The sequence below is a fragment of the Leuresthes tenuis genome, unplaced genomic scaffold, assembly GCF_036924035.1.
Source record: "Leuresthes tenuis unplaced genomic scaffold, fLeuTen1.0.hap1 SCAF_22, whole genome shotgun sequence".
NCBI lineage: Eukaryota > Metazoa > Chordata > Actinopteri > Atheriniformes > Atherinopsidae > Leuresthes > Leuresthes tenuis.
In genome coordinates this window covers 24,510,356-24,535,694 of record NW_027325376.1, presented here as the reverse complement: position 1 = coordinate 24,535,694, position 25,339 = coordinate 24,510,356, and the positions used below count along the sequence as shown (strand labels likewise).

At 41.7% G+C, this 25,339-nt stretch overlaps 1 protein-coding gene across 3 annotated transcripts in view; it reads left to right on the top strand.

Moving 5' to 3' along the window:
• peli3 (pellino E3 ubiquitin protein ligase family member 3) overlaps positions 1-25,339 on the top strand; it is a 181,648-nt gene that overhangs the window by 143,248 nt on the left and 13,061 nt on the right. For all 3 annotated transcript variants that reach the window (XM_072375859.1, XM_072375860.1, XM_072375858.1), the window contains exon 6: positions 24,111-24,299. In XM_072375859.1, coding sequence (XP_072231960.1) covers positions 24,111-24,299 — 189 coding nt within the window. The remainder of the gene's footprint in view (positions 1-24,110; positions 24,300-25,339) is intronic.

Genomic DNA, 25,339 nt, shown 5'->3' with positions numbered 1-25,339 from the left:
GCCAGTTTCAGATGGATTAATGAATCTGTTACCACTATGCCTCATAATTACCTACTGACTGTGGAATACGAAAAAGGAAAAGCTCAAGCATCATTTTAAGACTTTCCACGACGCTGTACGCTGCATTTAAAACACCAGGAAAGTTAATATTACGCCGTAGGACCCGACCGTCGTGCTGTGGAACCACAGCGCCATCTACAGATCGTGACAGCGAATCTTGGGATTAAAATCATTCTGTATTTTATTCTCCTGTTTATAATATGGTGATTACTGCATTAGTGCCAATTAAATGTGTGTGTGTTACAATGAACTGGAGGTCCAACCGACGGAATAACTGTCAGTCAATGAACCATGTGAATAATACATTTTCAGTTTTATTGGTCACTCACTATAACCCATCGTCATCTCTTGTTTGAACATGTCTACTGATTCATGTTTACATTGCTTATATTTAATGCCTGTGTGATAAGTATGGTATTAATGTATTCTTTGAATGTGCTTTGAGATGCCGAGATAAGAGAGATTAACTTTTCTTTTATAAAAGTTAATTTAAGAATCAAAGCCCCTCTGTGACGCCCAAAGGCAAACCCGCCATTTCATTGGATGTAAACCAGTGACGAAACTCTGCCCGCGCAAGTGAAATCGAGGCGCACTGCCGTTTGAGTTAGCTTTTAGTTTTCTTTTCACTAGTCTTTGGTTTCTTTTTTTGAGTCTTTAGTTTTCTTTTCAAGAGTTTTAGTTTTCTTTTCAGTCTAGTAGTTTATTTTACACTTTCAGACTCTAGACTCCTTTTCCCTTTTTGTCACTTATTTACCCTCTACTTAGACTATTTCACTTCGCTCATTTTTGTTACTTTTTTTAGACGCTCATTTCCTAAGCAATATCCACAGGGCAGACTCAACCAATAATCCCCCTTTCTGACCAAGTTTACTTGAAACCCCAATTTTTGTTGGAGTTATTTTGACTCGACCCCGCTCAAAAGCCACTCAGCCACCTGGCCGCACCCGTCGGCAAGAAGGGGAGACAAGAGACCGCATCAGGTGCCTTCAAGCCAGAACCAGAGACTGGACCGCACGCTCCAAGGATCCTGAGCTGCACCAACGGCCACCACTCCATCGGAAAAAGAAAATCTACCAGCTTCCGCTCGTGGACTCGCTTATCCGATGATCCAAACTCCTGGGAAGGCGGTGGCCAAATTCTCTGGATTCTGCTCAAAGTAAGGTCCACCCTTGTCTACCTCTCAAGGAGCATCGGCTGTGGTTTGGTAATAAATAGGGCCAAATAAATAAATATAAATAACAAATAAATAAAAAATAAATACAAATAAAATAAATAGAGTTAAAATAACCAAGTTTTCATTCACGCAGTAAACTCATCCCTATAATTAGCCAGAGACCGCTATAGAAATATTAAGTCCCATGTCTCTCTTATCCTTGGGCTCTTGAATTGAATCTTTGGTGTTATGTCCTCATTACCATACGTACTGCCTTACCCCCATGTTAAATAAATGACCATATATATGTAATCGATCCGTGTTTCATGTTTCTTAAGTAATTCCGGTCAATTCGGAGAGAATTCTAACCTTCAGTAACGACTCTTAATATAAATATTTTCATACGTTCCTGCCAGCGTAAATGGTAGGTGGTGCCCTATTTCTAAACGAGGTCTTAAGAATTAATGTCTTAGCTAGAACGCTACACTATCTTAACTTATTTATTTATCTGTTAACAATACGCGAACAGTCCGGGCTCTTTACACCGACTCATAGCTTTCTCCAGCCTTACCTTGCTCGCGGTTGCTAGGCAACGAGTACTATCAACTGATAGCCTATTTCTGGACCGTTAGGTTTTATAAACCAGTAAAGTTTATGAACAATATCATATAAAATCCAACAGAGACCATAAACTCACACTTAACACATTCACCCATCAAGCACACAATTACCACTCTCCTCTCTTACCTGCAAAAAGCCAAAAATATATATTATTTATCGCGTTACACCACACACATCTTCACACTCAGGTGTGTTCCCGTTCTCACAGCGTATTCTCGCGAGATTCCCCACGTCCCTATTCATAGTGTAGCGAACCTCTGCTGGTGAGACTTAGACACTGCATCACCACATTTGTCAAACAATAAACAAACCTTTCCTGATCAGACAACACACAGACAATTTTCAACACACTCATGACCTTATCTTAATGCAAGTAATATTAAACATATAAATAATAACAATGTTGGTATATCACTGATGGCTCTGTATACCACATCTGCCTTGAGCCGTTGCCACCAGTAGAGCCCAGATTCACCAGGATTGCCTTGGTGGTGATCCTTGGATTCTTTTCACCACTCTCACTATCCTCCTGGCCAGCACAGGTGTCACTTTTGGCTTCCGACCACATCCTCTGAGATTTTCTACTGTGCGGAACGTCTTGTATTTTTTAGTAATACTTTGCCTCTGGAACTTGAAAACATTTAGCCTTCTAGCCCTTTCCTGACTTGTGAGCAGCCATAATGTGCAGCTGCAGGTTCTCGGTGAGCTCCTTTGTCTTAGACATGACTGTACACAAACCAACTGCAGAGAGCTGTGGTTTTCCACCTGTTGAGTTGATTAAAACAGCTGTTCCCAATGAACTAGATTTTCCCATAGACTGTGACAGTTTGCAAAGGGAATCAATAATTTTGGACATGCCACTTTTTGTTAAAATGTAAATTAAAGCTGAAAAATATTTTTGCCCACATTGATGCCTATTGAACATTGTCTCATTATTTTTTGGGAGACGCCTGTGTCATTTCTAATCAATAAAATACTTGCTGGTTGAATAAAAGTAACTTTAAGTGAAAATTTGCCAGGGTTAGGAATAATTTCTGACTTGACTGTGTATACTGTATATACAGCCATCTGAAGAAAAATTATTGAAAAATAAATGCTCAGGGCTTACTGCACTGGCTCATCCTTTAAGAAGGAAAAGGGGATTATCTTGTCCTGCATTCACCTTGCAAGTAAAATTATCAAAGAAACGCTCCAACAATTTGATTTGTGTAAATAAATATGAGGACAGAAGGTGAGTCTGAGCATACTGTGACAACTATGTACTGTATTTCATCTAAATTCAACAATATACCATATTTTATCTTGTGGCTTTATCTTTCCTTTTTTTAATTATCAACCTTGGTAATGGAATAGCATATTGTATTATTTTTTGCATGCTATTATGATATACATAATTTAGTATCTGTGAAACAACACCGGCAAAGTACTGATTTTTGATCAACTGTAGAGAAAAGAGTAGTCAGACTCAAATTTGCAGCCTCTTATTGGGGATTTATTAACAGGACGTGGCCAAAATCAAATCTCAGACTGGCACCACTGTGTCTGAGATTGCCGCAACATCTGCCGTTACCACCTTGACAAAGAACATTCTGACCCTGAATAATATGTGTTATGAGCTGTGGCAAGGCCCTGCTCCCTCCCACATATCCTCTCTGAAATCCCTTTTTGTGATTTAAAAACCTAGACTACATCTTTTTTTTTTTTAAATAAAGAACTTAAAGCTAACTGAAAACATGACAATGCTAAACAAGTAAAACTCAACTAACAAAAAGAAAACAAAATAAAACACTACCTATCCAGCTCGTACTGTTTGCAACTCATAACTTTATTGACGGGAAAATTCTTCTATGGGCCCATCCCCCAGATGGCGACGTTACTCTGAACTGAAGATCCTGCTACAAACTGTTGACTTTTCCCAATGGCAAAGAATAGCCTAGTTGAAAAACTGCAAGTAGTACTAACACAAATAGAAAAAACATCAAATGAAAGATGAACCAAATATTGAAACAAAAAGCATTTTGGAAAATAAAAACGTAAATAATAGACAATAACAATAAACAATACTCAAAACATTGACCGAACAACAAAAGTGCAAGTATTGAGGTTACTGACTGATGCTGACAGATTGGTCAGATTTGAGATTGGTGGTCAGATTGTTAGTGGGTTTGTTTTCAGATCGAATTCAGTATGGTGATGACTTTGGGGTAATCGATGATCAACTCTTTTTTTTTTTTGTTCTCTGTGCACCACTCTGTCGGCATTTGTACCTCCTCTCTGTAGGCAGACTAATCACCTTTGGTGATCAGTCCCACTACAGTTGTGTCATCTGTAAACTTCACTATGTTGTTGGTATTTTGAAATGGAGGGCAGTTGAAAAAAAAGGGGTCAGCACGCTGTCCTGTGGGACAACTGTGCTGAGTGTCAGAATGGGGGAGAGATGCGGGTCCATTCTGTGGCCTTAATCCAAAGGCTGATGTTGAGCTGTATTTCCAGTTGGGACATCTTGGAGAACAGTCTGCTGGTGAGGCTGGTATTAAATGCAGAGATGTAGTCTACAAACAGTAGCCATGCACAGGTCCCCTGCAGCTCCCGGTGGGGCAGGACGGTGGAGTCTACAAACAGTAATTCAATTCAATTCAATTCAATTTTATTTATATAGCGCCAGATTACAACAATTGTCATCTCAAGGCACTTAAGTAATATAGTCCAATTCAAGCCAATTGGAATTCAATTCATTGTAATCATAATCCAATTAATTCATATGTCTTCAGTCCAATCTCCCGTCCTGAGCGTGCCTGTGGCGACTGTGGAAAGGAACGACTCCCTTTTAACAGGAAGAAACCTCTGGCAGAACCAGACTCAGGAAGGGTGGCCATTCGCCTCGACCAGCTGGGGTTTGAGAAGACAGAAAAGAGGGAAAAGAGGGGGGAAAAACACCATAACGCCATTCAAAGGATATCTGTTGGAACAGGGAAACATACATTAATAACCACAATAATGTCACATGTACATAAAATCAATTGTGAAATTAAAAGAGAGGGAAAGTGAGGAAAGGTGTGATAGATGAGGACCCCCAGCAGTCTAAGCCTATAGCAGCTTAACTATGAGATGTTTCAGGATTACCTGAGCCATCCCTAACTATAAGCTTTATCGAAAAGGAAAGTTTTAAGCCTAATCTTAAAAGTGGAAAGGGTGTCTGCTTCCCGGACATTTACTGGCAGCTTATTCCACAAGAGAGGGGCCTGATAACTGAAGGCTCTACCTCTCATTCTACTTTTAGAAACTGTGGGAACAACAAGTAAACCTGCAGTTTGGGAGCGAAGTGCTCTGTTAGGAAAATACCTTAAAATTAAATCTTTAAGATATGATGGAGCTCGGTCATTAAGAACTTTATATGTGAGAAGAAGAATCTTAAATTCTATTCTGAATTTAACAGGGAGCCAATGAAGAGAAGCTAAAACTGGAGAAACATGATCTCTCCTGTTAGTTCTCATCAGAACTCTGGATGCAGCATTTTGGATCAGCTGGAGGCTTTTCAGAGAATATGTGGGACAGCCCAATAATAAGGAATTACAGTAGTCCAATCTTGAAGTAACAAATGCATGAACTAGTTTCTCTGCATCACCCTGAGACAGGATGTTCCTGATTTTAGCAATATTCCGAAGGTGAAAGAAGGCAGTCCTAGAAACCAGTTTTATATGTGCGTCAAATGATAAATTCTGGTAAAAAATAACTCCAAGGTTCCTCACTGTAGAACTAGAAGCCAAGGAAATACCATCTAGAGTAACTATATAACTAGATTTCTCCCTGAAGCGCTCAGGTCCAAAGAGAAACAACTTCAGTTTTGTCTGAATTTAAAAGCAGACAGTTCTGAGTCATCCAGGTCTTTATGTCTTTAAGACAGGCTTGTAGTCTGACCAACCTATTGGTTTCATCTGGTTTTATAGATCAGTACAGCTTAGTATCATCAGCATAGCAGTGGAAATTTATACCATGCTGTCTAATAATGTTACCTAATGGAAGCATGTATAAAGTAAAAAGAATCGGTCCAAGCACAGAACCCTGAGGAACTCCATGACATACTCCAACGTGTGAAGAAGATTCTTCATTTACAAGAACAAACTGGAATCTATCAGATAAATATGACTTAAACCAGCCTAATGCAGTTCCTTTAATAACATGTTCAAGTCTCTGTAACAGAATGCTGTGATCGATCGTATCAAATGCAGCACTGAGATCCAACAGGACAAGCACAGAAACAAGTCCACTATCAGAGGCTAAGAGGAGATCATTGGTAACTTTCACCAGTGCTGCTTCTGTGCTTTGATGCACTCTGAATCCTGACTGAAACTCTTCAAACAGATTATTTCTATGTAAATGATCACAAAGTTGAACTGCAACTATTTTTTCAAGAACTTTAGACAAAAAAGGGAGATTGGATATAGGTCGATAATTAGCCAACACTTCTGAATCAAGAGTAGGTTTTTTAAGTAAAGGTTTAATTACAGCAACCTTAAAAGTCTGAGGTACATATCCTATCAACAAAGACCGATTGATCAAATCCAATATGGAAGTGTCAATTAAGGGGAAAACCTCCTTGAACAGTCTGGTTGGGATTGGGTCTAAAATACAAGTTGATGGTTTAGAAGAGACTGTTGCTGTTGTTAGCTCAGAAAGATCAACTGGACAGAAGCTGTCTAAATACAATTCAGGTTAGAAAGATACTCCTAAAGCTGCTGCACTTGATGATACATCAGTGATAATAGTGGGAAGGATTCCATTAATCTTCTCTCTGATAGAAACAATTTTATTGATGAAGAATCTCATGAAATCATCACTGCTGAGAGTTAAAGGAATACATGGCTCAACAGAGCTCGGACTCTTTGTCAGCCTGGCAACAGTGCTGAAAAGAAACCTGGGATTATTCTTATTCTCTTCTATCAATAATGAATAATAAGCAGTTCTAGCTTTACGAAGTGCTTTCTTATACGTTATTAAAGTATCTTTCCAGACTAATTGAGACTCTTCTAAATTAGAGGAACGCCACTGTCTCTCCAGTTTTCTTGCAGTCTGCTTTAACGCAACGCAGCTGTGAATTATACCAAGGAGCCAACCTCTTCTGACTGATTACCTTCCTTTTCAGAGTAGCCAAACAGTAGCCATGCACAGGTCCCCTGCAGCTCCCGGTGGGGCAGGGTGGTGTGTAGGGTCATGGAGATGGCGTTGTCAGACACCTGATACCTTTTGGCCTGGTATGCAAACTGGTGGGGGTCGAGGGTAGGTGGCAGGTGTAGTGTAATGTGATAAAATATAAAGATTTACCTAAAGGATCTATCTAAATAAACCTCGAATGTATGGGCACCATCTTCAAAGAAGGATAAAACACAGAATCTTACAATTCTGGTATGTTAAAATAAATGTTTTCAGTCTCATAGCGCTACTTTGTGAATTTGCGTTTGGTTGAACCGACAAATGCGTAAAGAAAACAATATATATATTGTATATATATATAAATATATATATATGAACTGTTTATCAACACGATATAACCAAAAACATGAACCTTAAGACAAAGAGGGGAAATGCTTTGAATATGGTTGATTATATAGGAAACATTTAGTGAATTGAAAAGAAACTAAGGGAGAAATGGAGGGATACCGGAAGGATTCAAATAGTCTAGGTTTGTTACTATTTGAATTTAAAGGCTAACAGGTTAGATTAATTTATCATTTTAACAGCAGGTCGCTGCTTCTATACCAGAACTTTTCGATGCAAGGAGACGGAACTGGCTGGTAGAGAGGAATTCAACGCAAAGAATGACACAATGTCCAGTCAGAAACTGGCAGGACACAGATGTAGGGTTTTCACAACAAGTCAGTTTATTTATATATAAACCACTTATGAATCTCCAGGACAGAGAAATCAAGAGGCTGGGAAATACTAACACACTAACCTCAATAACTAGAATGAGACTAGTGTGACTATAAAACTTTATCAAAACAAAACTCACTCCACTCCAGGAGGAAAACTGAAAGAGCTATAAAAGATTATAAAATATCTAAACGCACTCTTCTAAAGAGGCGGTACAAAATCAAAGACGCTCTCTCTGTAACGGAGGCACGAAGAATAATACAAAACTCAAAATCACTCCACTAATGGAGGCACTGTGAAAACACTACAAGATACTATAATCTCTCCTATAACGGAGGCACTATGAAACTTTACAAGAACTTAAACGCAATTGTTCCTTTACCGGAGGTGCTATGAAACTTTAACAAACAAAAGATCACTCCTAATGGAGGAAACCAAACAGGCTGTGAAAACTTAACGAGGCTAAACTATGGCTATGGTTCAAAAGCGTACAAACAAAAACCACTCTGTTGGAGGGAACGCTTTCTCGCTTGGTCATGAAATTCAAGGCTGTTTAATACAAGGTAGGGCTAGGATGAAGAACTCTCACATGGATTGTTACAACACACTGGCACGGGACAGTGGGAGACATAGACTATATGTACGCACATGAAGGGAAATGGGGAACAGGTGTAAACACTCTGGGGTCAGGGAAGACAATCAGACAGGTGACACATGAGGAAGGGCAAGTGACCTGAAACGAAAGGGAATAATGAATAACAAACCAAACAATGTTATTTTCCTGTGCTAAACATGGAATACAAACAGAAATATCAGGAAACATTAGTTAACAGTTGCATTACTTCATATAAATGTCCAGTTATTGACTAAATTTGGGTTAAACTATTAAATACTACAGACCACAAGCGAGCAATGTGGCTCCATAGGCAGGTTAATCATTTTCCAAAATATTGATTTCTTCGTTATTCTTCTAAGTATGATTGTGAAAAATGTCTTAAAATGGAAGCTCGTGATTTCACTGAGAATCTGAAAGAACTTGTAAAAAGATAAAACATTTAATACAGTTTCAAGATTCGACTGAAAATGAAGCTGAGTAAAATAATCCAGTTCCATGAAACATGAGTCAGGGTAGACGTCACCTTTGGTTTACTTTGTCCAGATAAGGTAGGGAGTGTCATAGTCTGTTTTTCTCCAATATTCTCCTAAAAAGGGTTCATTGTTTGTTCAGCTTAGTTATCACTAAGTCGTTAATGTATCCACCTAAGTTCATGGGGCAGGTCTACGGAAGGTCTACGGAGGGACTGAGAAAACTTCCCCAAAATGCTTTCATAGGGCAAAGGAATGTTGGAGTCTTCCAAAGGTTTAAGTTTGTATTAAATTCCACTCTTGAGTTTACTACATAGGGCAGTTTTGATGTGTTGTAGAACCAGTCTTTCAAGACACTTCCTGATTAGGGGAGAGTGGGCTAAGCAGTGCCCATTTTTACTTAAAGTACCCTTAAAGCAAGGGAATAACAGTAATGGCTCCAACTAAGATATCTACATAGAGTTTTGGATGTTGTGCATCCCTGGGAATAATTACTTTGGATCTTAAACAAACTGTTTGAGAAATATAGCTTTTGGAAAAAAGTGGCCTTGTGGCACAACTTGCCCCCAGTACGGAGTAAGTTGTGCCATTAGAGTCTTGAGCCTTTGCCACCAGTAGACTGTAAGTAATAAAAAATTTATTTATATAGCACTTTTCACAGAGGAAAAAACTCAAAGTGGTTCACATAGCACCTTCAAGGTATCAAGTTAAACAACAAGGCTATGGAAAACAGGACTATGAGGCAAAACCAGACTTATCTCTGTGGCAAGGCATGAAGGGTTAGTGAGGATTCTGCCATGACTGAAAGGAAACCAGGAGGCTAAATACTGTGGAGGGAGTGATCAGTGAATGAGGTGCAGCTGTGAACAATGAGCCAGGTGACGTGAGTGAACCGAGGTGGCAGGGGAAAAACATCACTGGAACATAACTTGACATGATTAAACATAAACTGTGAAAGGGCATAAACTGTGACAGAGCCCCCCCCTCAAGGATGGCTCCCAGACATCCAACGAGGGTGGATGTCTGGGATGTATGGTGGGAGGGAGGGGCTCTGAAGGACCTAAAGCCAGGTCCCGTCTGGCGGACGGCCCGATCTCCGGCGACCCAGCCGCCCCTTCAGGGCAACGAGCCGAGGTGGAGTCTGCCGCGGGGCAACCAGGGTCCCCACTGGCAACAAGCGGCGGTGAGGCCGCCCGGGCTCCGGCGTGAGGTTACCCGAGCCTCCATGGGCCCAGACGGCGATGAGTCCATCCGGGCTTCCATAGGCAGAAAGGTCAAGGCTTTGCCCACCCTGCCCACCCCCAGCAACGCCCATAGCGGGGCGAGGGCGAGGCAACAGGCTCGGTCGTGGGCGAGGCACCCGGCAGGACGGCTGGCGTAGACGTGGAGGAGCCCAGCAGGACGGCCGGCTCAGGTGTGGCGAAGATCGGCTCGATGTCAGCGGGCTGTGCCGAGAAGGCGATGTCAGCGGGCTGTGCCAAGAAGGCGATGTCAGCGGGCTGTGCCAAGAAGGCGATGTCAGGAGACGGAGCTGGGGAGGCAAAGGGAGACATGAGAGTCCCGCGGAGAGCGTGCGACACTTGAGCCAAATCCGCGCCGAACACATCCACGAGTGCCTCGTGGTGGATGGCTCTCACGCCCTCCCAGGCAGCCTGGATTGCGGGTGTCCCCGGACTGAGTCCCCACCGGAACACCTCCAGGACCTGATCCGACAGCCACCACCGGTTGAACATGTCGCCGCCCTCTGTGAAGCATTTCTGCAGGGCGGCGAGTCGGCTCTGAAGCTCCTCCAGAACTGCTGGGTCCATACTGGCAGAATCCTTCTGTCACGGTTCGGTGGAGAGGTAGAACCCAAATGCAGCTCTTTAACTTCAAAAACAGGTTTATTTCCAAAAAAAGACAAGGAGCAAGAACTAAAAGCGTGGCTGAGCAGGATTATAAAAAAAAAAAACTTAACAATGAAGAAACAAGACAAGACTATGGATAGACAAGACTATGGATAAACAAGGCTATGGATAAACAAGACTATGAGGCAAAACCATACTTATCTCTGTGGCAAGGCATGAAGGGTTAGTGAGGATTCTGCCATGACTGAAAGGAAACCAGGAGGCTAAATACTGTGGAGGGAGTGATCAGTGAATGAGGTGCAGCTGTGAACAATGAGCCAGGTGACGTGAGGGAACCGAGGTGGCAGGGGAAAAACATGACTATAACATAACTTGAAAACATGATTAAACATAAACTGTGACACACACAAATAAAATAAAAATGCAAAGACAAAACCAACAGACAGAAACAGTCAAAATAACACTACGACTCCTTAAAAGCCAGCCTGAACAGGTATGTTTTAAGATGTTTTTAAAAATGTCCACGGTAGCTAAGTCTCTCAGGTCCTGAGGAAGACTATTCCACAGCCTGGGTGCGACAGACTGGAAGGCTCTGTCTCCTCTGGTTATGCACCTGGTTCGAGGCACATCCAGAAGACCCAGGTTGGCAGACCTGAGAGACCTGCTGGGGACATGAGGGCGAAGAAGTTCAGACACGTAATCTGGTGCCTGACCACGAAGCGCTCTAAAAGTTAAAATCAAGACTTTAAAATGAATCCTAAAACTAACCACAAGCCAGTGCAGCGAGGCCAGGACAGGCGTTATATGGCAACTCCGCCTAGATTTAGTCAGCAGCCTGGCCACAGCGTTCTGCACTAACTGCAAACGGTTAATAGCTGCCATGCTGAGATATGTGAATATGGAGTTACAGTAGTCCAGCCGAGATGACACAAACACATGAATTATCAATTCTAGCTCGGCCTGCGACACCGTGGTTCTCAGTTTGGCAATGTTTCTGAGTTGGAAGAAACAAATGCGAGACAAAGAATGAATGTGTTTGTCAAAGGTCATGTGCTGGTCAAAGATAATGCCCAAATTTCTCAGGGAGGAACATACATTGGTGCATATAAACCCAACGTAGTCTTTCACAGCAGAAATACAACTGTCTGGCCCAATAATGAGAGCCTCAGTTTTTCTGGTATTTAACAGAAGGAAATTGTTGGACAGCCAGACCTTTATAGCTGACAAACAATCATTCAGCACATTCAGACCATCGATTCTGTTGGGGTTGTAGCTGAATGTCATCAGCGTACAAGTGAGAAGAGATGCCCTGGAACTGACTTATGATTTCACCAAGAGGCAACATGTACAAAACAAATAAAATAGGACCTAAAACCGAACCCTGGGGCACTCCACATGATAGGGGAGCGGACGAAGAGATAAACGGGCCAACAGCTACTGAAAAGGTTCTGCCAGAGAGGTATGAGGCAAACCAGTCAAGGGCCCTGCCTGAGATACCATCATGGTCCCTAAGCCTGTCAGTAAGGATGCCATGATCCACAGTGTCAAATGCTGCACTGAGGTCGAGCAGCATAAGAACAGTACATTTACCGGTGTCAGACGCCATCATGATGTCGTTAGATACTCTAAGAAGTGCTGTTTCAGTTGAATGCTTCTGACGATAACTGGACTGGAATTTGTCAAAGATCCTGTTCTCATTCAGAGCAGAGATGAGCTGATTAGCCACAGCTTTCTCCAGGATGTTTGGCACAAAAGGCAACTTAGAAATGTTTGGCCTGTTTACAATAAGAGGGGAAACAACCAGAGACCAGTGAGCAGTTAACAATATTGAACAGAGCAGGACCAATGGATTCTAAGACTTTTTTCAGTAATGATGTGGGTAATACATCTATCTTCATACCACTCACCAGCTCAGTTAACTGTAACGGGGAGATGGGCACAAAATTATCAAGTATTGGCTGCCGCTTATATGGGGTGGGGAGAAGGGCAGTAGAAGGGCTGATGCGTGCCCTGATGCTGGCGACTTTGTGAACAAAAAAATTACAAAAAGTTATTACAGTCGTCATCAGAGAACACAGGAGCAACAGGCAACTGGGAGGAGACAAGGTTGTGGATAGTGTCAAAGACAACTTTAGGATTTCTCTTATTGGAGGAAGGTCTCTAAAATAAGAAGCCCTGGCAGCCTTAATCCTTGAGTTAAATTCAGTTAAAAATTCTTTAAAATAAATTCAGTGGACTAGGAGACCCTTGGATTTCCACAGGTGCTCTGCACGCCGACAACTACGTTTCAAACAACGGATGTCCTCGTTCATCCAAGGATTCGGGTTTACGGTGGCGACAGAGCGAGATTTTACAGGAGCAATATAATCTAAAATAGATGAACAGTGCAGGTTGAAAGTGTCAACTAATGAATTGACATCAGAATCATCAAGAGACGGCTGCACTGCCCAGTTGATAAAATAAGAAAATTTGTCAGCAGAGGTAATTTAACATTCGTGAATGCTTGACACGCTTGTTGGCTGGGCAGTCATTAAAACAAATACAATTATGATCAGTGACAGGCAGCTCCTCAGAAATCACAATGTCAATCATGAGACCGAGTGTAAAAACATATTACAGTATTTCCCCTTACATGTGTGGGTCCACTAACACGCTGACTAAAGTTAAAAGATTCAGTTACCTCCAGACAATTAGCAGCAATGCGGCTAGTAAAGTCATTTATAGCCATGTTAAAAATCTCCAAGGAGGAGGATTTTCTCAAATTGAATAATGGAGGCTAGAAAGTCACTGAATTCTGACAACTGCCCATTGGAGGAGGGCGGTAGATTAAAACACAATAAAATGGATTTGATCGTCCAATTTTCATCACCAACAGTCCAAAAGAAATAAAAGATCCGCAACACACCCTTCGGCAGGAGAAACTGTCCTTGTGAAACACAGCGAGTCCCCCTCCACGGCCAGTAGTCCTAGGAGCGCAGGTGAAAGAGCACCCAGGTGGACACATTCATTAAAACATACTCATCACTCTTTTGCTATGAAATCCAGATTTCTGGTTGTAATTAGATCCTTTAAAATTAACGATTTGTTGGCGACAGAGTGGGCGTTCAATAATGCCATTTTAACGCGCCACTGAGGTGGCGAGGAGTTCCCGTGCAAGCGTTCGTAAGTTGCGGCCGTCAACTCCGAACCGCCCTTGCAGAGCGTTTTGCGGGAGCGAAGGCGGTCAGCTGATGTGCCGATCCAGGGAAGACGGGCCTGAGACATGACAGCCTCACATCAGGAGCTGCAGACAGCCAAGGAAACGGAGACATCGGGCCCTCCGAAGAAGCAGGAAATGCAGAGGAACAGCGGTTCCAAAGACGAAGAAGCCTTCTCCGCCTTGCCGCGACTCCAGCGCGTCTCCCTCGTCTCCTGGTTCGCTACCTCCGTGAGCCGCGGAGGGAGGCTTTCATTTCAAATAACTTCAGGCGATCATAGATGATAATTGACTGTACACTATCCAAACAAAGTAGTAACAAAAACCACAGGAAAGATGACGCGTGAAGATGACAAAAAGCTGGAAACAGACATCAGCATCTGATCACTGTCAGTCACAGCAGCAGTTCTAAGTTTGATATTTCAGTGCCACTGGTAATTAAAATAAAACAGATCATTTTAATCTCAAACGATAATGATATATAAAAGCAAGACAAATTCAATACAAATGACTTATTTAACGTTTATTTAAAGTTTTAACAACATCAAAGGCCTATACCATCACTTGAACACCTAATTAACTCTTCAGCATACTATTGAAATGGAATCATCAGGAGTACATACACAGATGTGGCAGTGATTGCTGTTAGTGTACAGGACAATTTACCCTGCAGCCTATTTTTTTTTTTTTCCCACACCGGTGTATCAAACAAGACCTGCATCACTGACAATAGAAAAGTGTCAGTTGCTCTTGGACCAAGAGTTTGTGAAGCTCTGATTGGCATTCATACCTTCTCAGGATGTGATTCCACAAGTGCATTCCACAAGTGGAAAACGCAAGAGAAAGACATTTTTTCTAGCATGTGAGAATCAGGAGTACCTTAAGGCTTTTCAAGAGCTAGGTTCCACGTTTGACTTTGACACCAAAACGTTTAAATGTCTCTGCCAATTTGTTTGTGATCTGTATGATCAGCCATCTGCAGCATATGTGTCATGGCCTCAGGACACAGATGCACGGTCTTTTCACAGTCAAGAATGTTTATTTATAATAAACAGGAGGAACAGAGCAAATAAAGAGGTTGTGAAACTCCTGAAGCACTCTCCTCAATAACTATGGAGAAGGAGAGTGCCGCTATGAAAATTATCCAACAAAACCTCTCCACTCTGGGAGGAAAACAAAGGGCTATGAAACGATAACAAATAAAACTCAAGCTCTCTCACTGAGGCGGACTTAAACAAAAGAAGCTCTCTCAAAAACAGGCACTATGAAAAGGTTACAAATAAAAAAAAACTGAAGAACAAAACCAGGCTGTGAAACTTACCGTGGTCCAAACTAAAGCTATGGCTTTTTAAGAATGCATTTCTGCAAATGCATTTTAATTTGAATTATGGTTAAGATTCGCTTCCACAGTTTATCGCTGCCAGCACACGTAGTGTATGTATTTTGTCCCTGTGTCAGCGGGAAATGGTCCGGCGGTCAAGGACAACAGCTTCAGATTTTGGAATCCGGTGCGATCTTAATCCGGTGCACAGTTGTTTTTTTTGAAAATTTAAGGCTTTTAGGTGTGCCTTATGGTGCGGAAAATAGAGTAAATTAATTCTATGTATATTAGGCTGCATCATTACATTGCAATGCTTTTTATTCACCCGTCCTTAGACATGTTTTTTTTTGTAACTTCTCCCTGACTCTGCTTATTTTATTTTTGCTACCTTTTGGGATTTCCGAAGCAAAATCCACGGGGCAGACTCAACCAACCCAAACAAATAAACAAATACATAAAGTTTATTTTAAACCCTATTTTGGTTATGCAACCAAAAGGGAAGACGGGACTGGCCGCATCAAGTGCCTTCTAATTGAGCCAGAACCAGAGACACACCGCGGGTGGCCTCAGACTGATCCATCCTCAACCACTGTGAAGGGACTCCACAAGTGCCAGCTCGGGGATTCGTTTACCAGGCGACCGGAGAACTCCTGGAAGACAGGGGCGAATACCTCTGTGATTTGGCTCAAAGTAAGATCAACCCATGTCTAACTTCCTAAGAACCTCGGGCTGTGGTTTGGTAATAAATAGGGCCGAGTTAAAATAACCAAGTTTTCATTCATGCAACAAGCTATCCCTATATTTAGACAGAGACCTCTATAGGAATATTAATCCCTGGGCTATTTAACGGAAACTGTGGTATTAAGTCATTATTACCATATGTCCTGAGCGAACCTTAGGATTGCTGTTTTTGTCAATGTTAAATAAATAACCATATATAATCACTAGCCGTGTTTCATGTTTTAAGTAATTCCTGTCAATTCAGAGAAAACTCTATCCTTCAGTAACGACTCTTAGTTGAGAAATTTTGATACGTACCTCCCAATGTGAATGGGGGCTGGTGGCCTGAAGTTAAAATGCTCTTGAATGCTACAACCGGCTTTCTCTGGCTGGTGATGACAGTGTGCAGAGGGTGGCTGACATTGTCCAGTATAGCCAGGAGTTTGTGCATTGTTCTCCTCTCTGCCATTGTCGCCAGAGGGTCCAGCTTCATGCCAACCACAGAGCCGGCCCGCCTGATCAGCAGGGTGAAGAAGTCTCCGTTTGAGGTCCTCCCTCCCCAGCACACCACAGTGTAGAACAGGACGCTGGCGACCACAGACTGGTCGAAAATCCCTAAGAGCTTCTTGCAGATGTGGAAAAGATCTCAACCTCTTCAGGAAGTACATCCATCTCTGGGCCTTCTCATACAGCTGCTTCGTGTTGCTCATCCTGTCCAGCTTGTTGTCTAGCCACAGCCCAAGATATTTATAGGTTTTCACAACCTCCACCTCCTCCTCCTCCGTTCCTAACAGAACTGGTCTGGGACTGGGTCTGTCCTTCCCAAAATCGATGACCAGTTCCTTTGTCTTTGAGGGGTTGAGCTGCAGATTGTTCATGTGGCACCAAACAACAAAGTTCCTCACCAAACTCCTGTACTCCTCCTCTTTGTCATCTCTGATACACCCCATGATGGCTGTGTCATCTGCAAACTTCTGGATGTGACATGATCCAGAGTTGTAGCAGAAGTCTGCGGTGTACAGAGTGAAGAGGAGGGGGGACAGTGCAGTGCCCTGTGGAGCTCCAGTGCTTCTGACCACGTAACAGTCTTTTGCCTACTTCAGGCAGCGTTTCACCTCCCTCTGTGCTGCTTTAATCTTCTCCTTTTTCTTGGTCCCTAAGGCCTTCTTCTTCTGGTTGAGGACAGCCTTGACTCCCTGTGTTACCCATGGTTTGTTATTTGGGTAGCACCGAACAGTCTTGGTGGGGGCAACCACATCTGCACAGAAGTTGAGATAGTCTGTGAGACAGTGTGTCATCTCCTCTATGTTCTCACCATGTGCGCCAAGCAGTACATCCCAATCTGTGGTGTCATAGCAGTCTCTCAGGGCCTCGTCTGCTTGTGGGGTCCATCTTTCAATGGAGCGTGTGGAGACAGCCTGTCTTTGGACCAGGGGAGTGTACTGGGGCTGTATGTACACCAGGAAGTGGTCTGACTTGTCCAGTGGGGTCAGGGCTGTGACTCCGTATGCCTCCTTAACATTGGCATACAGTAAGTCAATTGTCCTGTTCTTCCTGGTGGGGCAGATGGTGGAAAAGCAGCCAGGGTGGAGTCCAAGGTGACATGACTGAAGTCTCCAGATATTATCATGAAGGCTTCAGGATGTTGCATTTGCAGCCGTGCTGTGACACTGTGTATCCTGTCACAGGCAGCGGCTGCTTCCGCCCTCAGAGGGATGTAAACACAGAGGAACATCACGTGACTAAACTCCCTGAGAAGATAATATGGCCGCAGGCTAACAGCTAGCAGCTCCAGATTAGGACAACACAACACAACCTTGACTGTGACATGGCTGGGTTACACCCGCAGTTGTTGACGTAGATGATGTCCCTCATCTTTGCTTTTCCCACATGCCTTTGTGTCTCTGTCGGCTCTTACCGTTGTAAATTCCCGCAGGTCCACGTTAGCGTCTGGTATATTATCGGTTAGCCATGTCTCGGTCAGGATGAACAAGATGCACTTGCGGTAAATCCGTTGGTTTTCCAGAGCGGACAGCTCTACTTAGCATCCCAGAGTCCATGGAACATGATCAGCTGACTGGAGGTCTTTCAGTCAGCAGAGTCTGGAGACCTTTCCCATTGATAAGAGCACCTAAAGGAGCTTCGAGAGAACAGTAGTTAGGAATGAAGTTCCTGTAGTAAAATGTTATGCCAGAAAATGACATGAGCTGTTTTTTAGTAACTGCTTAAGGAATGTTCTGAACTGCAGCAATGCGTTTAGGAGAAAGTGAGCGCCATCCTTGGAAATCCCATGGCTTTGTTGCCTCAAGAATGAAAATGTTTCAGCAGAGTCACTGTCTTTTTCACACTGTTGTTTAGATGGACTGCATAAAAGTATGTCATCCACGTACTGTACATCCACGTAGTGGGACTGGATAGTGTATGGTATGATTGCCACCTTCCGTGTGGGAGACCTGGAGACCCCCTGCATGAAAGGTACTACCTCCAGTAGGGGTCCTTAGGCAAGACTCCCTTACCCTATCTGCCTACCTGTAAGTCATAAATGTAACCTATAAACCTGTAAATGCATAGACATTAAAACGTTAAACGTACTGCAAAAGCAGAGTCTGGGGTTAGTTGCCAAAAGTTACCTGAGATACTTGCAGGGTCTTGGCTATCACTCTCAGAACATCATTGGGGTCTTTGATGGCTATAGCAGATCGCCAAAAGATCATGACCACATCAGACGTACCAAGAAGTCACGCTGTGATCCAGATCTGATACACTGGACAAAGTTCTTGGACAACACTCAAAACAAGAGTGAGCTCATCCACCTCATCTCTTCAACATTTCGAACTTCACATCACTGTCAAGCAGTGTGACAATGATGCTGACAGTTCGAATGTGAGAGAGGCATTGGCTGCTGCTAGAGATGGCTCTGTTGAGGTCAGTAACATTTGTGTATATATTTTACTTTCATCACCTATGATTACTTTGAAAAGAAGAGTATTCACATTGTATAATAACTTGACAATGGTTATCTGTTTTTGCATAGTTCAACACACTTGCAAATCTATGTTCAGGTGCAGGCAGAAGACGCAGATGTGCATCTCAGGTATAAATGTTTCAGCTTTCCTTTGTCCTGGGTCTTTCCATACCATAACCGCTGAATGGTGTGGACTGATCTTTTCCTTGCAACGAAATATAAAAATTAGCCGGCCGGCAGAAAAAGAAAAGTTCTCTATTTCATTTCTCATCAGAGATATTAGGAAGGAAGCGTGAAAACTTCCATAACACCACATCTAAGGGCTCCTATGATGTCAGGAGGATCCGAGAAGCTCTCTTTGAAAGACGCTACCTGTTCTTTTGTCATCCCTTCACTGGTTGTGATACGGTTTCTGCAATCGCTGGCCATGGGAGAAAAGCTCTATTTGACAGGTTATAATAATAATGATAATAATAATAATACTTAAAACATAAATAAAATTTGAAACAAATCTCAAAGTGCATTTTTTGCAGGTTTTGTGCAGGGGATATTGATGAACACATGGACATCTTCCTTGACACACAGGCTTCTAAGGCTGCAGTGATTCAAGCCAGCATGTTCTCACAGAAAGTGGCAGTTGGGGTGATCAAAGCAGAGACTGTCTCCAACAGAGGGTGCAGCTGCACAGCACTCTCTCCGGGCATATATACAACCCGGGACTGGATCCTCCTTAATAGCATGTCTTTGGATCCTAGTGAATATGGGTCCAACCTTCGTCACCTTTTCACTGGCAAGGTTCTGAGCAGCAGTTCATCTTCCAGATACTGCAGCATCATCATTGTTGAAAGTGCTACTCTTCCTGCTCTTGACAGGGGCATTGTTTTCTTCTCCACTTTCATTGTTGTAGAGTAGTTAGCGGTAACCTTCACGTAGCAGCAACACCTCTGTTCAGGAGAAGACTGTGGGGGTCAGCCATGTCTCAGTGAAGCACAAGTAATTCTGGTTCTTAGGTCATCCAGCTTGTTTTCCAGACTTGGCAGTGGTGTTTGATGAGCTTGCTGTCTCAACCTGGTGCGGGCGCCACCAAGTTTCCAAATATGCTTCTTTGTTCTTCTCTGCCGGCCAGCTTTCTGTCCATGTTGTCATCTGAGCCCATAATATCTCAGCCATATAGGCCTGATTCAAACTACAAAAATATTTAGTTTGCCTTCTTTGTGGACCACACTCACACTAACACTTTTGTTAATTTAGTAATCCGAAACTGCAGCAAAGAATAACAAAGTCTTAAAGCACAAGAAAACAGAAAACAAAAGACAGCTGGAAAAAACAAATAGGCGGCAACACAGTGAAGATCAGAAAAATGGAAATATATACAATTATACCTTTTTCTAACTGTGTTCCTGTCACGATTTACGTTCTGTTTCATGTCTTGTCTCATTACATCCTGTTTTATTTTGAAAAAGCACTAACTTTCCCCTCTCGTTTCAGGTATCTTGACCTTCCTCCCGTGTCAAGCGTATCATTGTCTTCCCTGATTCCCAAGTGTTTCCACCTGTTCCCCTTGGTCCCTCATGTGTTCAAATAGTCTGTGTTTCCCTTGTCTTCTTGCCAGTATGTTGTCTCCTTTCATGAGCTACATTACCAGCCTTACCTTGAGCCATAGTTTGTCACAGTCATAGTTCCACGAGCCTGCAGTGAGCGATCCTCATGCAGAGCTACCTTGTTTGGTAATTTATTCTTGTTCATAGTCTTAGTTTATTTATTCAGTAAGGTAAGTTTCATAGCCTTGTTTGTTCCTCCGTTTTCAAGGAGAGATTTTTCGTTGCAACTGTTCATAGTCGCCTCTGTTAAAAGAGAGCTTGAAGTTTATAGTTCAAGTTTCATAGTGCCTCGGTTTTTCGAGTGCGTCTTTTGTTTAATTCCGCCTCGATAGGAGAGCGTGTCTTTGTTTTGTTAAATTGTTCATAGTGTTTCTGTTTCCCTCCTGAGTTGGAGCGGTTTATGTTTTGTAAATTTCATAGCTGCGCTCATCCTCCACCATAGTTACTGAGGAGAGCGCTTAGGTTTTCACAGCCTGTTATTTTTGCTCTGCTTGGAGATCCTATCCTGCCTCGCTGTGCTCTGTTTGTAATATTAATAAACACTCTTTGAACCCAAAAAGACCCTTTTCGTTTTCCTTTTCGTGTGTCGTTTTCACAGTGTGGATGAAAATTAATTCAATTCAAATTACAACAAATGTCATCTCAAGACACTTAAATAATATAGCCCAATTCAATCTAATTGGAGTTAAGTTCATTGTATTCATAGTCCATTCAAATCCAATTAATTCATAATTATTTAATAATTAATTCATATGGAGCCAATTTAATAAAAAAAACAAATTCCCAGCTAAGGAAACCAAAACTTCTCTTCAGTCCAATTTCCAATCCATAGCACGCTTGAGGCGACTGTGGAGAGAAACAATTCTCTTTTAACAGGAAAAAAACTCTGGCAGAACCAGACTCAGGAAGGGTGGCCATCAGCCTCGACCAGCTGGGGTTTGAGAGGACAGAAAAGAGGGGACAACTAACACCATTCAAAGGACACCTGTTGGAACAGGGAAACACAAGTTAATGACACAATAATGTCACATGTAAATATCATTAGAAAAAAAAAGGGGGGGGGTGCTCTTTTAGGAAAATATCTTACAATGATATCTTTAACATATGACAGAGCTTGATCATTAAGAGCTTTATATGTGATATTCTATTCTGAATTTAACAGGGAGCCAATGAAGAGAAGCTAAAACTGGAAAAATATGATCTCTCCTGTTAGATCTCATCAGAACTCTGGCTGCAGCATTTTGGATCAGCTGGAGGCAGCCCAATAACAAAAAATAGTAGTCCAATCTTGAAGTAACAAATGCATGGACTAGTTTTTCTGTATCACTCTGAGACAGGATAGACAATTTCTCCCTGAAGCGCTCAGGTCCAAAGATAATGACTTCAGTTTTGTCTGAATTTAGAAGCAGACAGTTCTGACTTATCCAGGTCTTTGTCTTTAAGACATGCTTGTAGTCTGCCCAACTGACTGGTTTCATAGATAAGTACAGCTGAGTATCATCAGCATAGCAATGGAAATGTATGCCATGCTGTTTAATACTGTTACCTAATGGAAGCATGTATTCGATGACTTACTCTGGTGTGTGAGGAAGATTCTTCATTTACAAGAACAAACTTTTGACTGACAAGAAATCTTTCAGATAAATATGACTTAAACCAGCCAAATTCAGTTCCTTTTATCCCAATTACAAGTTTCTGTAATAGAATACTGTGATTGACCGTATGAAATGCAGCACTGAGATCCAACAGGACAAGCACAGACACAAGTCTGCTATCAGAGGCTAAGAGGAGATCATTTGTAACTTTCACCAGTGCTATTTCTGTGCTATGATGCACTCTGAATCATTACTGAAACACTTCAAAAAGATTATTACTGTGTAACAAAGTTACACAAAGTTGAGCTGCAACTATTTTTTTCAAAAACTTTAGACAAAAAAGGAAGATTGTATATAGATTGATAATTAGCTAACATTCTAAATAGAGTAGATTTAAAAAAAAATAAAGTTTAATTACAGCAACCTTACAAGTCTGAGGCCAACAAAAACAGATTGATCCAAAATGGAAGTGTCAATTAAAGGAAAAACGTAATTGAACAGTCTGGTGGGATTGGGTCTAAAATACAAATTGATGTTCTAGAAGAGACTATTGCTGTTGTTAGCTCAGAAAGATCAACTGGACAGAAGCTGTCTAAATACAAATTAGGTTTTAAAGCTGCTGTACTTGATACATCAGTGATAACAGTGGGAAGGATTCCATTAATCTTCTCTCTGATAGAAACATTTTTATTGATAAAGAATCTCATGAAATCATCCCTACTGAGAGTTGAAGGAATACATGTCTCAGAGCTCTGACTCTTTGTCAGCCTGGCTACAGTGCTGAAAAGAAACCTGAGATTATTCTTATTCTCTTCTATCAATGATGAACAATAAGCAGTTCTAGCTTCACAAAGAGCTTTCTTACATGTTATTAAACTATCTTTCCAAACTAATTGAGACTCTTCTTAATTAGAGGAACACCACTGTCTCTCTAGTTTTCTTGCAGCCTGCTTTAAAGCATGCAGCTATGAAATATACCAAGGAACCAACCTATTTGACTGATTACCTTCCTTTTCAGAGGGGCAACATTGTCCAGTGTTGTACGCATTGAGACCATAGTGCTGTCAGCAAGTGAGTCAAGTATTGCTGGAGTCAAATTTAGGTAGCTGTCCTCTGTCATATTTGCATATGGCAGTAAGGGAAATAATGATGGAAATAAATCTGGTTACAGCATTCTCTCATAGACACCTTCCACATGTAAATTTCTTCTCAGCAGCTGTATAGTCAAGTAATGTAAACTCGAAAGTAATCAAAAAATAGTCATATAAATGTCAGAACGGGGTGGTTAGCTGTGGTGTGGCTTGGCGTGGAAGTAGGACCCGGATGCAGATATCTCAGAAAAACAAAAACTTGATTTATTTCCAAGAACACAAGTATAACACAAAGCACAACTGAGCCGGAAAACCAAAAACACTTAACAAAACCTGACGTGCACTACGACTATGGCTAAAATTGTAATTATAACTATGACTGTGACTGTGACTGTGACAAACCTGATTTGACCAAACCTGACGTGACATGACATGCGCAACGGACGCATTCATGACGGTGAGGATCTGGCAGAGTGCATGGGGAATTTGGAAACTAAATACTGAAGGAAGTGATCAGTGATGGAGTGCAGCTGAGGGGGAAAGCACAGGTGAAGTGAGTGAAGCTAAATGGCAGGGCAAGAGAAATTAAAGAAACTATGGCAAAACTAATTACTTAAACAAGGAACTAAACAGATAACAAAACTAACAGACGTGACAAAAGGAAACTATGTCAAAACTAGTGACATGACAGAAACCTTAAACATGAAAACAAAAACTATAAGCACTTAGTGAAAAATTATTTTCTTCAGAGCATTAAATGCCTTCAAGAAATGTTATCGAATGTCAAGAAACATCAACTCTCAGGGTTTTTTTTGTGTGTGCTTTGGCCTGTTAAGTTTTTTCAGTGACCTTCACAAGAAATATGCAGTTTCTGTCAATGAGAGCTTATTTGTGTGCCACCTCATCAACATCCTAACTTTTGTATCTGTATGCTCTCTGTGTGTTTCCAACGTGTTTTTGGGTGTGGGGCGGGACTGTCTCAGGAACGAGCTGCCAAATGGAGGACTTCAGACGGCTTGATGGACGGCCTTACCACCAATGGGGTACTGGTGATGCACCCGACTGGAGAGTTTGTGTCTGACCCAGGTCCTGGTGTCTGGAGGGAAATCTCAGTCTGTGGCAATGTCTTTGCTCTGAGGGAGACCCGGTCAGCCCAACAGAGGGGTAAACTGGTAGGTACCTACCTACAAGTGATTCTTGAAATACTCACCAACTTTTCAAATGGAGAAAAATACTTTCAGATCAGAGACCATTTTATAGTAAGTGAAGCATTTTTAAGCATGCCACCTTCAAACCTTTGAACGTGAGACCATTATTTACATTTTATTTCTCTTAGTGAGCCATATGCTCATTTAGTTAGCTCATTAACTAAACAAACACTTCTGTGCAGCACAATATTTAGTCACCTCCAAAAAAGCGTGTCCTCTAAAACATGTCTTTAACCAGCAAGCCAATGTTTCAACAAAATAAAGTGAGGCAAGTCTGAGACAGCTAAAGATGTAAGGTTTCCTCAGTCTGGCCAAAAAAAATGTTTCTATGATCTATACGCACCACATGCCATAATCCCATGCAGACATAGAATAAGATATTTCTATATTTCTCTCTCTCAGTCTATATATATATTATGGTGTGCCGTTCAGGAAATTAATATTTGAATATATGGAGTGAAACTTTGAATATATGGAGTGAAACTTGAATATATGGTGTGCATCTTGAATATATGGAATGAAACTTTGAATATATGGAATGAAGCTTTGAATATACTGAATGAAACTTGACTGACGTCGAACTTCTTGGCAGTGCCTGCGGCCATCTTGTGTAACGTGCGGATACTACAGTAAAAAGTGAATGACTGATGAGTCAGTCTGCATGGAATCTCATAGCAGAAGTATTAAACAATGAGGACATCATTAACACACTACGAATGTGTGTATGGGCTAAAATCCACCCAATACCTGTTCCCAATACCGTTCTTCTTTCTTTCTTTCTTTTTTTTTAAACTTTGTTTATTGGGTTTTGCAGATGTATACAATTGTATTAAAACATTTACAAAGAGTTAAGTATACATTATTTATTTTTAGACAACAAAGTGGTCATTGAAATATTATGTCATACCCAAACAACTTATAATAACAATAATAAAATAAATACATTTTTAGAAACAATAAATTACTTTTTAGGACTAGGACAGAACCAGACAATTGAAAAAGAA